This window comes from Gadus chalcogrammus, chromosome 17 (genome assembly GCF_026213295.1).
Source record: "Gadus chalcogrammus isolate NIFS_2021 chromosome 17, NIFS_Gcha_1.0, whole genome shotgun sequence".
In the NCBI taxonomy this organism is placed as follows: domain Eukaryota; kingdom Metazoa; phylum Chordata; class Actinopteri; order Gadiformes; family Gadidae; genus Gadus; species Gadus chalcogrammus.
Window position 1 is genome coordinate 15,896,757 of NC_079428.1, and position 15,467 is coordinate 15,912,223.

The 15,467-nt window shown below is 42.1% G+C and overlaps 1 protein-coding gene across 1 annotated transcript in view; it reads right to left on the reverse strand.

The window, feature by feature from the left end:
• The window catches only part of LOC130369788 (inactive dipeptidyl peptidase 10-like), a 138,348-nt gene that overhangs the window by 63,110 nt on the left and 59,771 nt on the right, over window positions 1-15,467 (reverse strand). Inside the window, exons 2-3 of the mRNA XM_056575348.1 lie at window positions 13,764-13,872; window positions 12,382-12,477 (exon numbers count right to left, since the gene is read on the reverse strand). Coding sequence (XP_056431323.1) covers window positions 12,382-12,477; window positions 13,764-13,872 — 205 coding nt within the window. The remainder of the gene's footprint in view (window positions 1-12,381; window positions 12,478-13,763; window positions 13,873-15,467) is intronic.

A 15,467-nucleotide genomic window follows, 5' to 3' on the forward strand; every position in this document is an offset into this window, starting at 1 on the left:
GGGGTGTGTAGCTAGAATTTCCCGGGACCCTTTCAGGCGTCTCGTCTCGTTTTCGGTACCCCAAAGGAGGAGTCCCGAGAACGAGGCCGGAATGGGTACGGCAAAGTCCGGGTCACGCCCACTTTTGGCGGTGGAAACGTGACCCGATCCGCATCTTTGCGATCCGATCCGTTCCGCACCCTGCAGTGGAAACGCGCCATTAAATACCACAGACGCCAACAGCAATATGCCGCACCATGCAGTCGAGCAAATAAACATAAACATACAAAACATTCGCAATATTGCATCATGTGCTCTGCCAAAACATTGTCGCATAATCCAATGAAAGCACCGGTCGGGACCCATGACGTCAGCATGTGAACAGACTTTCTCTCTTTTCACCAGAATTTGTAGGAAATGAGCGACAAAAACTACCAAAACAATTAGGCTACCATAACAAAGTGATTTTCGCTTTACATAGCTTCAAGGCCTGTGTCCAAGTTGTGTTTATTTTATTTTTTTATCGGTTGGAACAAACACTGTCTGTGCTCTCAGGAGCGGCCAGGGCATGCGTGTGTGCAATAGTGTTGGCTCGTTCGTTCGCGAACCGGTTTGAATGAACGAGTCTTTAGGACGAACGAACCGAACCGGTTCGTCTCTCTCGTTCGTTCGGTCGTCTCTCTCGTTCGTTCGGTCGTTTCGTTCACCATTCGATTCACCGGAAACTCGACCGAACGAACAAACGAGTTTCCGGTAGCACTAACTCCACTGAGTCTGACTGACTCAGCTGAGAACCGTGCAATGGCGTGCATTCCATGATGCGATTCACCGTTACCGGAAACTAGGCTGAATCGCGAACGACTCCTCCACGTTCAGTTGAGTTTCCGGCGAATCGATTCACCGGAAACTCGACCGAACTGGGAGGAGTCGTTCACGAATCGTATGTTCGTTCAGCCTGGTTTCCGGTAGCGGTAAATCGCATCATAGAATGGACCCCATTGCACGGTTCTCAGCTGAGTCAGTCAGACTCAGTGGAGTTCGGTCGTCTCTCTCGTTCGTTCGGTCGTTTCGTTCACCATTCGATTCACCGGAAACTCGACCGAACGAACAAACGAGTTTCCGGTAGCACTAACTCCACTGAGTCTGACTGACTCAGCTGAGAACCGTGCAATGGCGTGCATTCCATGATGCGATTCACCGTTACCGGAAACTAGGCTGAATCGCGAACGACTCCTCCACGTTCAGTTGAGTTTCCGGCGAATCGATTCACCGGAAACTCGACCGAACTGGGAGGAGTCGTTCACGAATCGTATGTTCGTTCAGCCTGGTTTCCGGTAGCGGTAAATCGCATCATAGAATGGACCCCATTGCACGGTTCTCAGCTGAGTCAGTCAGACTCAGTGGAGTTAGTGCTACCGGAAACTCGACTGAACGAACGAACGAACTAACGATTCGCGAACGACTCCTCGTGGCGAACTGAATCACGTGAACTGGGTCACGGAAACGAATCATTAAATCCACCACTAGTGTGCAATGGGAGAGAGAACGCTTTGTGTGGAGAGAAAAAAGGAGGCACGGGAAATCGCCAAAGCCAATGCAAATCTTCGACTCATTATGTTGCGAGTCAACGTGTCAGAAGCAGGAATCGGCTGTGCGACCGACATTTACTGTGGCTTTTTAGCGGCGGCTGTTGTGCTGAAGAGATGCCAACTGCCCTTTCCTTTTACGCACACCACAGCCGCCGGGGGCAGAGGAATAAAGTCTGTGGTAAACACATCAGAGTTCGGTCTATTCGGGTCAGAGTCAGAGGTAAAAGGCAAGTCTCGGAGGAGAGGGCTAATGGCGGCTGCGTTGTTACAGCTAGCTACTTACTGTAACTGCAGGGTTTTCTCCGGATAAGTAGGCCCATTAGTTTTTAACCAGCATCTGATATCCATTTTATTTTTAAAACACCAACGCAGGCTAGGCTACAAATTTGAATTTGCCGGTTATCGCCGTCGTTCCGTGTGACGCATTCTGAATAGTTTACACATTTGTCAATCACATAGTCTCTATTTTCTACAATTTTTTTATTTAGTTTAACAATTATTTTTTGAGATTTTAAATAGTATCTGATATCATATACATCTTAGCATAAAAAAAAAAAAAAAGTAAAATACATTTTATTTTTACAAAGGCAAAGACATCAAATGGGCGGGGGCAAAGACATCAAATGGGCGGGCCCGGCCCGATCTGGCCCGCCCTTGGCGCCGGGTCTGAATGGGAGGACGTCACACACAGCCAGTGCAGTCATGAGTGCAGTACTTCAAACTGTAACTAAATCAATTTTCAACCGTTTATCTTCGTTCAAACCATTTAACAAATCTACAAACTTGCATCTTCAATAATATCGAAACGGAATTTCGACATCATTGAAACTTTCTTCAGAACCACAGTTTTAGTTTCAAACCGTCATATTCTACAGTTGGTCCCATTGAAGCCGTCTGCCCATTCTGACACTAAGGCCCAATCTCAATACTTCCCCTTACCCCTTATCTTCCCCCTTACCCTTGATGTTGCGCGTTCATGTGAGAGCTAGTGGTGTCTCAATACCCAATTTGATCAAGATTAAGGGATAAGATTGAGTGCTATGTACCCCTTATTTTTAAGATGATTTGAGAGCTCACTTGGGCCGAATCTCGATTCTTCCCATTGCCCCTTTTGCTTTGTCTTTGTCTTTGTCTTGGTTAAGACAAAGACAAAGACAAAGTAAAAGGGGCAAGGGGAAGAATCGAGATTCGGCCTACTAAGACATCGTAACTCGGTCTATTTTCAACCGTTTACCATCATTCAAACCATTAAACAAATCTACACATTTGTATCTTCAATATTATCGAAACAGAATTTCGATATCATTTAAACTTTATTCAGAATCAAAGATTTAGTTTCATACCGGTGTTGTGTCGAGATCGGTTTCCCCGTCGAGATGTGTTTCCCCTAGTCCCCGCCCCCGTCCGAAATTACCCGAAGAGCGAAGGAAGCGCGCGTACACAAAAAGCTCGCCCACGAGCTGCTGTGCTCGTACCACAGAGGCACTTTGGAGAGAGCTAAGGTTCAAAACTGACTTTCTTTAGCGAGTTTTATCTGAAGATGTTGTATTGTAGATTTCTATCAATAAAAAATATTATTTTTGTGAGAGACTTTTCATTTTGAATGTTATGGACTTTTGGAAGGAAGTGTGCTCATTCATAATACTGTCAGATACTGTTCCCCCTCTGTTCCATAGGAAAGGAGGCTCACACATCTTTGAAATTCATACTGCTGACTAATTTCCCCACAACAGATAAGTGCTGTGATTTTCAGGCTGATATCACTCAATTTGACCATTTAGAACAGGGGGAACGCATCCTGACAGCTTGGAATATTACTGTCAGATAACGTTCCCCCTCTGTTCCATAGGAAAGGAGGCTCACACATCTTTCAAATTCATACTGCTGACTTATTTCCCCACAACAGATAAGTGCTGTGATTTTCAGGCTGATATCACTAAATTTGACCATTTAGAACAGGGGGAACGCATCCTGACAGCTTGGAATATTACTGTCAGATACCGTTCCCCCTCTGTTCCATAGGAAAGGAGGCTCACACATCTTTCAAATTCATACTGCTGACTTATTTCCCCACAACAGATAAGTGCTGTGATTTTCAGGCTGATATCACTCAATTTGACCATTTAGAACAGGGGGAACGCATCCTGACAGCTTGGAATATTACTGTCAGATACCGTTCCCCCTCTGTTCCATAGGAAAGGAGGCTCACACATCTTTGAAATTCATACTGCTGACTAATTTCCACACAACAGATAAGTGCTGTGATTTTCAGGCTGATATCACTCAATTTGACCATTTAGAACAGGGGGAACGCATCCTGACAGCTTGGAATATTACTGTCAGATACTGTTCCCCCTCACACACACACACACACACACACACACACACACACACACACACACACACACACACACACACACACACACACACACACACACACACACACACACACACACACACACACACACACACACACGCGTGCGCACACACGCACATCAGCAGTGCAGGGCAATACATTTTACCTTTTACATTTTTGCATTTTTAGCAATCCTTTGCACTTTTCATTCAGTCACTTTATTCGTTTCCAACCATTTACTTTTACTTAAATGGTGTGCATGTTTACATTGTTTACTCCATTTAGAATTTTGAACTTTTGTTCAAATCCCTTCACTTGATTTAAGCCATTTAACGTTTCTTTGTCTTAATCTATGTGGCTTTATTAAAAAATATTTTCAACCTCACTTTGTACTACAGCACTCACCGCATTTATTGCAGGAAATGCATTTTCTAGTTCTTCATAAGTTTCTTACTTTCTTTCTTTCTTTCTTTCTTTCTTTCTTTCTTTCTTTCTCTCTTTCTTATTATTACAAGTTTTGGGACCTATCTCCTTCCATAAATATTCACCTAGAGAATCCATTCAAATTGTAAAATATTCAGAATAGCTTGGAGTCACGCGATTCGTTTCAGAATTTTTAAATATTATATACTTTTTAAGATATTCTACTTTTAAAATATTATCTTTTTTAACATGGGAGTCAATGGGAGGACAGCAGAGCCGTCAGATGTTTAAGACGTAACTAAATCAAATTTCAACCGTTAACCTTTGTTCGAACCATTTAACAAATCTACAAACAAAAATATCCAAACGGAATTTCGGTATCATTTAAACTTTATTCCGAATCACAGTTTTAGTTTCATACCGGCTTCGTTTTACAGTTGGTCTCATGGATTTACGTTACCAATCTGGCAGTGTTGCCAGATTGGGCGGTTTTCCCACTCTATTGAGCTACTTTAATCATGCACCGGCTCTCTATTCTCTTAAAGACACACACACACACACACACACACACACACACACACACACACACACACACACACACACACACACACACACACACACACACACACACACACACACACACAAAGTGCAGGGCAATACATTTGACGTTTCAGATTCTTCAGTTCAATTCATTTTCCATTTCTGCATTTTTAGCAATGCTTTAAGCTTTTCCTTCACCGGTAACTTTATTTGTTTCCAACCATTTACTTTTTCTTAAATGGTGTGCATGTTTACATTGTTTACTCCATTAAGACTTTTGAACTTTTGTTCAAATCCCTTCACTTGATTTAAGCCATTTAACGTTTCTTTATATCTTAATCTATGTGGCTTGATTAAAAAATATATTCATTTAGGTGTGTATTCATGTATTTGCCATTGCAGTATAGGATTTATCGGATTTCAGGCAATGTACGTGTGGGCGGGTTTTTGGTTGATTGGGTGGTTTTTAGTCTATAGTTGAGCTGGAAATTGCCAACAGAACAGCTCAGCTATTCTATATTTTATTGCAAATGTATTGAAACCTGATCAAATTAGCTATTTCTTTAACTATTCACTTTATTTGTTTCCAACCATTTTAATGGATAAAATGTTTTATAATACATTGTTCACTCCATTTAGACTCTGTTCAAATCCAATCACTTGATTTAAGCCATTTAACATATCTTTAAGTCTGAAACTATGGCTTTACTAAAACATATTTTCAACCTAATTTTGCACTACAGCACAATGCATTTTCTAGATAGGCATAGCCGAGGGTGCATCATGATGCCACCGCAGGGAACATGTGAGCCCAGACCTTAGGGTGTAGGCGGACTACAGTGCGATTGTATGCAGGAATGCGACTCCTAGTAAAGATCTTTTAATTTTTTTTTACCTTGGGGCATTTTTTCTGTTGCAATTTGCAACCATAACTACTGATCTATACATTATTAAATTAATTGACATACATCCCTACTTTCTACGAAGAGCCACAGTTTATAGGAGCTATAGTAGGGATAGATCAGACGTCGTGTCAAAGTGTGTAGTGATGGAGGAAGACGATCAGAGCCCAGATGGTGTCCCGAGCTCCCTGAGGTAACAAGCTTCATCCTATAAAATAATTGTATTAATTTAAAAATTGTTAAATTTCCCTTGTCAGGGTTTAATATAGGTGAACGTGACCATAACCACTGTACGATTCATCAATTCATGGGAGATGGGCTGCTGCATTGGTAATTGCGTAACAGGGAGACTGCCCCGCCAAAGTAGATGGTGGGGTGACAAGACCCCCTCCTCACTTCCGGCCCCTTCAAATATCCCTGTCTGCCTGCAGCATCGTGGATCCGGATAGTTTGTCTGAGCAGTCTGATTTACGTCCCAACTCAACCCATATGCGTTGGTAAAACACAGCAGCTTGCACTCCTAGACACTCTTGTGGCTAACCAGGGCAGTAAGTGTGTCTTTTTTTTTTTTGCAATGATATAAAGAAAAGAATAACCCACTTAAACAAATGCATAGCAAATGAGGAATGTACCATGGATAGATAGACTCGTTTTCTGAACCCACTATCACTATTTGCAAGGCAGATGGTATCAAGTGTCCCTTTGCTGAAAATAGATAAGCAATAGATGGATGTGAGGAAGCAGCAAAATAGAGGGAAGGTTTCAGATGACGAGAGGCTAAGACCAATGACCAAGTGTCAGCAGTGCTTTCAGATATAAAGAGGGCTGCCAGGTTTCGTCCTTATAAATACGAGAAAAAATCATTTTAGTGGGATTCTGTGCCAATGAGGTAACAATTGAAATATCAGAAATGGAGACTGACAGCTGAAATGGCAATAACTAATAATCTAATCCCGGGCCATGGTACAGTCCAAGGGGAACTGGAGTTCTTTTATGTGTTTGACAGGTGAGGCATCGTTTTTAGATCCCCTTTTTATGGAAATGTCAATGAATAAATTATCACTATATCAATGTCAGGCCACCAGGCTGGAACAGTTTCAATATAAGAGTAACAAAAATAATAGATATATTATTGTGTGTATATATATATATATATATATATATATATATATATATATATATATATATATATATATATATATATATATATATATCTGTATCAATTGTGATAAAGAAAAAAAATTATTGTTGTTATCTGTGTCATCTCAAATGTGGACTAGATCCTCAAGTCTATCTTCACAACATATTTGATTCTACTTTACCCATTATAATATAATATGAATATGATAAAATGATTATATTATTAATCTATTGTATTGTAGGCCTAAGTCTCTTGTCAATGATGTATGTTTTTTGTTCCACATCATTCAATCCACTGAGCAGAGCCCTTCGATGATGAAGATACTGTTGTGTTCTCTTCCCTCCAGCTCACTTGCTGTCGTACATAAATCAGAAGCGCTGTGTTTCGCGGAGCACGGTGTCGCTCGCAGATGATGGAGCGCTGGCGCTCGGAGCAGCTGTCGGCCCGCATCACGTGGACTTTGGCGCGGTGAAAGGGAAAAGGTTGAGGGTTTGTTGTCAGAGGCAGCCAAGCAGGTGTTCAAACAAATGGCACCCGCGTGCTTTCATTAAGTCGGGTGTCTCCCTGGGGCTCGCCGGAAGTGGCTGCCGGAGGTGCTACGTCGTTGGGAAAAAGACATCCGTTGTGTGTCAGGCAGAAGCCAGCACACCGTGTTCTGACACGAGGTGTGGTACGCTAAACATCTTGTTGCTTTGTTGAAGGTATTCGTGATGATGATTTTTTTGGGCATTTGTGACTTGTGATTTGTCTGTCTTATTTTCTTGTTAGGATACGTTTATTTTTATAACCGTTTTTTTAACGCCAATTTATTCGGAAACCATGATATAAGACTGTAACATATGTTTCATGCAATTGTTCACACAGCGAATAAAAGTAATTTCAAGAGTTTAGTTTAAGCCTGAACTGTTAATTCTCCACATAATTCGTGCCACAATACTCAAACAATATCCCACTGCGCAATGTGTCTTTAGAGTGACGTCTTTTACATGTCATTATTGGTCGTCAAAAATTCGGTCCACTGAAGGGGTTGTTTTGTAACGCCAGGTGATGTCTTTGTTTCAACGTCTACCGAACGTCTAATGTTGACGTCCGTGGGACCTCTGTGTAAGGGCTACTTATAGTCCAAATGTGGTTGTTTGTGGACGTCTTTTCAACATCAAATTTAGACAAATTTTAGACGTATTTTTTATACTATTTCTATAATTAATTTATTTCATTTATATGTTTATGGTTGTTGCCGTTGGAAAATGAGAAACAGCGATTCTTTTTTAAATGGAGCGTCAGAGAAATTAAATGGACCCGAAGTGCACTGACGATTGCAGTTGTCCAATTGAGGAGCATAGTCAAACTAATCCGTGCATGTACTGACTGGCTCACTTTGAAAAACGCCCTTGATAGAGAGCTGTCCTCGGCTGGTTCATTTGAGATCAGTGGCTCTTGCACGCCCTCTTCCTTGCTCTTGCACGCTCTCACACTCTCTCAAGCATATCGACCGGGAAATAGGTTAAGTTAGGTTAGCCTTTGTTGTCCCTTTTTGGGGGAAATTCTGTCTCTGCTTTTGACCCATCCGAGGGCCGGTGATCAGACGCATATCGGCACACCCGGAGCAGTGGGCAGCCGCAGTATGCCCGGGGAGCGTCAGGTGCCTTGCTCGAGGGCCCCTCATCCGTGGATGAAGATGCATTTACATTTTTTGTGTACGGGATGGGATTCGAACCACCCAACGTTGTGGATGCCCACCACAACGGCAAGCATGGCGTTAGTATTAAGGTGGATAGGCTACCATGAAATTATTTATTGAACCTTTCTCACAAACTGCATTTCCAAATAAATAAACAGATAAATGCAAAAATAAATATATGCATAAAAAAATAACTTGATTACTTAAAATAAATAAAAAAACATAATATAAAAATATTACATCATGTAGAAGGCTATACATTTCCTGCAACTGTCATAGGCGTCCAAATGACGTCCAAAAAATGTACCCAGTTAAAAGGTGAAATGCTACAGCTACAGGACAACTTATGGTACAGAAAACATCTGGGAACGTTAAGAAGTAGAAAAAGACGTCTAAAATAAGTCTAAATTTGACGTCGAAAAGACGTCACTCCTATGTCCCATGGACGTCAACTAGACATTCGGTAGAAGTCAAAATAAAGACATCGCCTGGCGTTACAAAAAAAAACAGTGGACAAAAATTTGACGTCCAATAATGACAGAGAAAAGACATCAATCCGACGTCACATTGCGCGGTGGAATCATGGATACATTTCCTGCACCTGTCATAGGCGCCCAAATGACGTCCAGGAAATGTACCCAGTTCAAAGGTGAAATGTTGAACGTCAATATGACGTCCAATTGGGTCATGGTTTGACATCCAAATAGTGGACCTAGTTTGGATGTCAAATAGATGTGCAGAATCTATATCTGGTCCGTCGGTCAGGGACGTCTATCCGAAGTCCAATGTTTAGTGGGATTGGAGTTGTTCTAGGTAATTGTGGTGACCTTGTATGTATGTGTTTTGTCTAGAGACACATTTATGAGCGGTTCACGGCAGTGTGGCTAGTAGAGACACATTATTTTCAGCGGTTCACGGCAGTGTCTGAGAGAAGGTTTGCTTCTCGGAAACCTATAATTATACAAAACGGTGTGTTTGGATGTGAGAGCACCGTTTTTTTTATGCCTGCACCCAACAGTGGGTCAAACCTCTCGGATAACTGTGAGCGGAATGCAGGGGCCTTTGGGAGGCCGAGCCCCCCTGATTGTCATTTGAGACCCCTGAAAGCCTTAACAGCAACATTTTGGGGGCAATGCAAAGAAATCTGCATTTGAGTACTTCTCCGAGATCAGTGCACTCTTAATGCAGTTTAGAACACAAACTGAGTACCATGTACCGGTTTGTTTGTGACATACAGTATACTGTATCCTCACATGAACAGGAGCTAGGCTACTGTGGCTCTGCATGTCAATGGAAGTAGCTAATGCAAAGCAAATTCCAGAGCAAACTCCCCTATTCAACGCACAATAAGGAATTTTGAATCAAACAACTGAATCAATCGTTAATCTCGAGATATCTCGGCGGATCTCTTTAAACTAGATTACATTCATGGGAGATTAATTGTACATTTAGTATAGCTACATGACAGCTACTTGAGGACTCTGTCTCCATCGTTTAAGAGTCAAGGTTTAAGCATCTTTATTATAGTAGCTCACATCATTGTAATCCCATGCAAATCACAATAGGTTAAAGAGCAAATAAAGGGGACCATAATATTGAGGTAAAAAACCTGGTTTTATGCGTGTCAGAGATCCAGGTTGCAATGTATTCCCACACCGATGAGTTGATGTTATATCTTTTTTATATATATAGTGTCTTTCTTTCTTCCATTCTATATTCTGTCATTGCTTTATTCTTACCTGCTTTTGAGGAAGTTTTACTTTTACATGTTTTTTTAAAACCAAACTTTATTCATAGCAGTACCAAGTTCCAAGCGCCTTGTGAACTACCCTCCACAAAGAAATGTTCACCGGACCCTGTCTTCTGATGTTCAAGTATCAAGTATACAAGAAAGCTTTTCTGATACCACTGGAGGACAGTTGCTTTGGTGGCCATTAGAGACGCACTGTAGGAAGGGGGGGTTCTAAAGGCTGGCAGTCTTGAGCCAGGGGTTAGTCCTGGTATTAAGGTCGGACACAAAGTCAGACTCAAGCCCAAAGCACAAAGCACAAATAGCGCAGCAAATCTTAGTAATTTTTTGCTCACTTCGTGCACCCATTGAAAAACTTGAAAACTTGATTCAGGTTTGAGACACAATGAAATATTATTGCAGCACTTTTAGCTTATCTAAGGCCTAGATCATAGAAATGCATTGGCCTTTCGACCAAACGTCAACATTGGCCTAATATACACCACAAGGGGCGGGTGTGTTTTTTCTAGATTTAATGCGCTATAAGATTTACATTTCTTAACTAAGTGTTTACAAAAATTATATAATAATAATATATAGTATGATTAATTATAAATGTTGACTCATCACGGCAATGGGTTGAGGCATTCAATGTGGCGTATATGTCTACGGCCTAGATAGCATTGAAAGTACACAACAGGAAGGCCACTCCCACTATCTTAAATATTATCTCTTAATATCTCTTTCTTGAAAGTACATTATGCAAAATAAAAGTGTTTGAAATGTGAAAAACCTATAGTCATGTATAGAATAACTTCAAGTTGGCAGGTATCTGTCATAAAATGCTCAGACTCTGCAGCAGCGTAGTCATATCTTTTTTTTTAGCAAGGCTTGCTTTTTGAAAGGTGGTCTTATTGGATAAAAAAACTGATCAATATTTGTTATTTCTATAGAGAAATATGATCGAGTATGTTATATGATCCTAAATATATTTTTATTTAAAGTAGTTATTGCTCACATGTCTCTTTGATCATGAATAATTCCATTCAATCTAAGTTTTAGGAAAGTGTTGCATCAATTTGCTAGATTTTTTTTGCCAAAGTTTTACAGGACCCCCACTGCTTAGTGCCCCCTAGTTTGGGGCACTAAATATCAATAAAGCACATATACAGCGAAGAAGGGTTCAACAAAAAATAAAAGAACAATCAGTAACAGCCTCTTGAACATTCATCTATTTTGTGAAAATCGAACACACATGGGTATCCACCTGTGTCAATATTACTTTGTATTTGTCCATTGTTCTAGATGTGTGAAAAGGAGGGATTTGTCCGTACAGAAACTGTATTGATGAAAAGCAATACAGAGAGCAGTTGCTACTGGGGGAGGTTTAAAGGCGATTAAATAGGATAATCTGAGATAAAATATTTTATTTTTCGGTCAGCTTTCGCTGGAGACTCCGGTGATGCAAAGACTTCTCAGACTGCTGTCAAGTCTTTGTTTTCTGATCTCTGCATTTACTACACACGTTGTAAACAACAGCTTTCCACTAGCATTGTGCGACCATCCTGATCTCCGGAGTTCTCCATTCTTAACCTCTCAGAGCAGTGAGGCCTCAAGCCTGTTAAAAGCCTCTTTCAAAAATGCAGAAAGGATACGTCGAATCAGGGCTTGGAGGAGGGAGTTTCAGTTTGTTAAAAACAAGAAACACTGCAGTCTGCCCATTCTAAAATTTAAGAAATTGATGCCAACCATAGGAAGTTTAACATTAATATGCATGGAAAGCTTCCCTAGGAGGAAATATTTTTTGCTTGGAGAAGGGAGAAATGTTTGGCTAGAAGTTCCAAAAATTGGTATACTATCCATGTCAAACTGATGATTGTGCTTGTTAATTACAATTATATTCATTAATAGTTATTAATTATTAGTATTTTTACTTGTTAAATAAAAAACATGAATATGCATGCTTGTAATTCACAAACCATAAGTATAGTTGCTTGTCATGTACAAGCCACAAGTCTGTATGCTTCAAATATATACATACCACTGATCCACTTTGCATCCGGATCATGGACCTGAAAGTGTCTGTTGAAAAGGTCATCAAGGGTCAGCTGGGAGCCAACTGATTTGGAACCATCATCTGAAATCAGAAAACAAAACTTTCATCATGGAAACCTAACTTCAGTTTAGCGCATGAAAGCATTCTTTCTCAGCTGCGATAAATAATAAGCAATCCATTTTTCCAAATAAGGCTTCAATGTCCTCGATAGCTCTCCCCTAGCCGATATCAGGCTCCCTCAGTCTGCTGGTTGTTGGGTAGCGGGCGTGCGGTTTGGGTCGTGGCGCCAGCGGCTGTACCTCTGTTTCCTCTGCTTCTAGTCGCGATATCACTCCCCATACTGCTGGGGGACGAGGCACCGAATGCCCCGACATCCATTTGGGTTGGGGGGTCGGACATTTTCCTTTAGTTGCATGGAGGCCATTGATGCAGCCTGACGCTAGCAGATGGTGGCTGCTTGGCCAGAGAGCTTCCCTCACAGGGCCTGTCATGCTGGAGGTGGTGACGGTGGTAGGTGAGGTTGCGAACACACGGTGACCCCGGCCGTGTTAACTGACCCCAGCCGTGTTAAGGTCCACTGCCAACCCCCCCAGCTCCTGATCAGAAGTGGCCAAACACATGTCCCTGGCTCACCACCTAGTCTATGGTCTCGGCCCTTCATCTGTGCTTGGAACGGAGGGGCCTACTTATTGTTTGTGATACTTGAATAGCGGTTAAACACTGAACCACTCAGGAATTCCCCTTCATGTCACATTTTTCAGATGAAAGATGTTTATTGTCGTAGCTGTAGTAGTTGTACTGAAATTCAAGTTAATTCTAAAATGGATTTCTTTATGAAATGATTTTTTTTTTTTATCGAGTTGGATAGGTAGTAGCTAATAAGACATGTAATTCAGGGGAGAGCAAGAATGATGAACAAAGGTATGGTGGTTACTGGTATATTCCCATTGGTCACAAGGTAATTGCATACTTCCATAAGATGATAGGTGTGCGTGTGTGTGCACTCATGAATGCGTGTGTTTATGTGTCTGTGTGTGTGTGTGTGTGTGTGTGTGTGTGTGTGTGTGTGTGTGTGTGTGTGTGTGTGTGTGTGTGTGTGTGTGTGTGTGTGTGTGTGTGTGTGTGTGTGTGTTTGAATATGAATACCTATCCCAAGTATGGTTACACCAACACATCTCACCTGGGACCAATAAAGTATTATTTTATCTTATCTTACAAATAAAATAAAAAACAACTTTTTCAAATCTGGGGACAAAAAGACAGCCCCCACATACGGCGTGTTCTGGCTCTGTGTCTAACGCTGTATTGGCTGTGTTTAACAGAGGCTAATGCCAGATCTGTTTTTATTGCAGCACGCCAGATCTTACCTTTGGATAGGAGAACAATGGAGAGCCCAATGACAGACAACACCAGCACAATCACAAGGAGGGAGATGCCAATCCCCTTCCAGTTCCTATCCAGTCCAAGGTCTATGTCCTACAGAGGGAGCCAGGGGGGGAGGGAAGGAGAGAGAGAGCAAGGTAAAGAGTGACAAAGAGAGAGAGGGGAGAGAGAGGGAGGAGGGGAGAGAGGGTGAGGGAGACAGAGGAGAAAGAGGGAGAGAGGGAGGGGGAGAGAGAGGTAGATTGGGGACAGAGAGAGCAAGGGAGAGGTAGAGAGAAATTTAAGGGGAGAGAGTCAAAGTGGGGGAGAGACAGAGGGAAGTCAAGACAGGGGGAGAGAGAGTGGGATGGGAGAAAGAGAGAGCGAGACAGGAGAAGGAGAAACATGAGAAACAGAGAGAGTAAGATTTACGTTAGTCGATGAAAAATGTGCTCTGAAAAATAAGGACCAATAGAAGAAGAGTGGGCAGACAAAAAAAGTGGAGCTGAGGGGGGCTCGGATAGCATGTGGTTGAGGAGGAGAGCAGAGGACATCTGTGTGGAGGCAGGTAAGAGAGGTGGAAAGATTTAGGGATTTATTGGCAGATGGATTATCGGTACCCTGCTTGCTTCTCCACTCCAGCGGCAAAAATCCAGGACCCCGTCCCTCCTCTCTCATACATAAACATGCATAGACAGACAAACACACAGACACACTGTCAGACCTACAGGATTGTAAAAGTCTAAACTGGGTGTCTGAGCTCCATGAAGGCCTTTCACAGATGATGAGGAGATGGCAGGAAGTGAGGCTTTGTGGGCTGGCTGAGCGCTTGACCTCTCTCTCCTCTGACCTTCGTAACTATGTCTCCCGGACAAACTCACAAGGGCTTTCACTCCTCAAAAGACTCTATTTTGAGTTGTGTTTGTGAAGTGTTTGCGGGGTAACAGATTCTACCGACCTGATGGGTGGTTCAAAGGGATTGGGGAACATTTCTATTTGTAAAGATTGCGATGACTCCAGCGCTGAACGTGAGCACTTTGCTGAACAGCGAGGTGGACGGTATTGTGTGGCTGTGATACTTGGAGGTCCGAGGGCTTTAATGTACCATGGCTAAAGGTGTTTGCCTCGTGGATGGCGGCTCTGAACCGAGCCGTGAAGGTTGGCAGGAGGACTGATGAAGTGGGCGCCTACATGTATTTTTTACACAACTTGAAGCTCCACCTGATAGAACCGACATAACCCACACAAAAGCATATCATCGTGTTAAGGCTGCGGTTCGTCTTATCCAATTGATACTCCGTAAAAGAAGCATGGCAGACCCCAAACCCTCCCCCGATACATGGTTCCTTTCATACATAGAGACGGTTACATGCTGCCATTCCGACCTGCTGCCAGTCAGACATGCCCCCATTCCGACATGCCCCTATTCAGACACCTTTTAGTACCGCCAGTGGCGCCAACTTCAATAATAATGAATTATTTCATTATTATTTATGTGTAATTTATTTGATTGATTTCAAATTTTGGTTTTGATGATGTATGAAATAACCCATTCCATCAATTTACGACTGCATTTTGAAAGTGTGTTACGAGTGGCGGGGCATGCACTTATTTAACATGAGACTGGAGAAGGGCCTTATGTTTTGGGCCAAAGATCCACAGCGAATGAGGGTCGACGACTATCACCAATGAAGAATGTCATTGGTGAT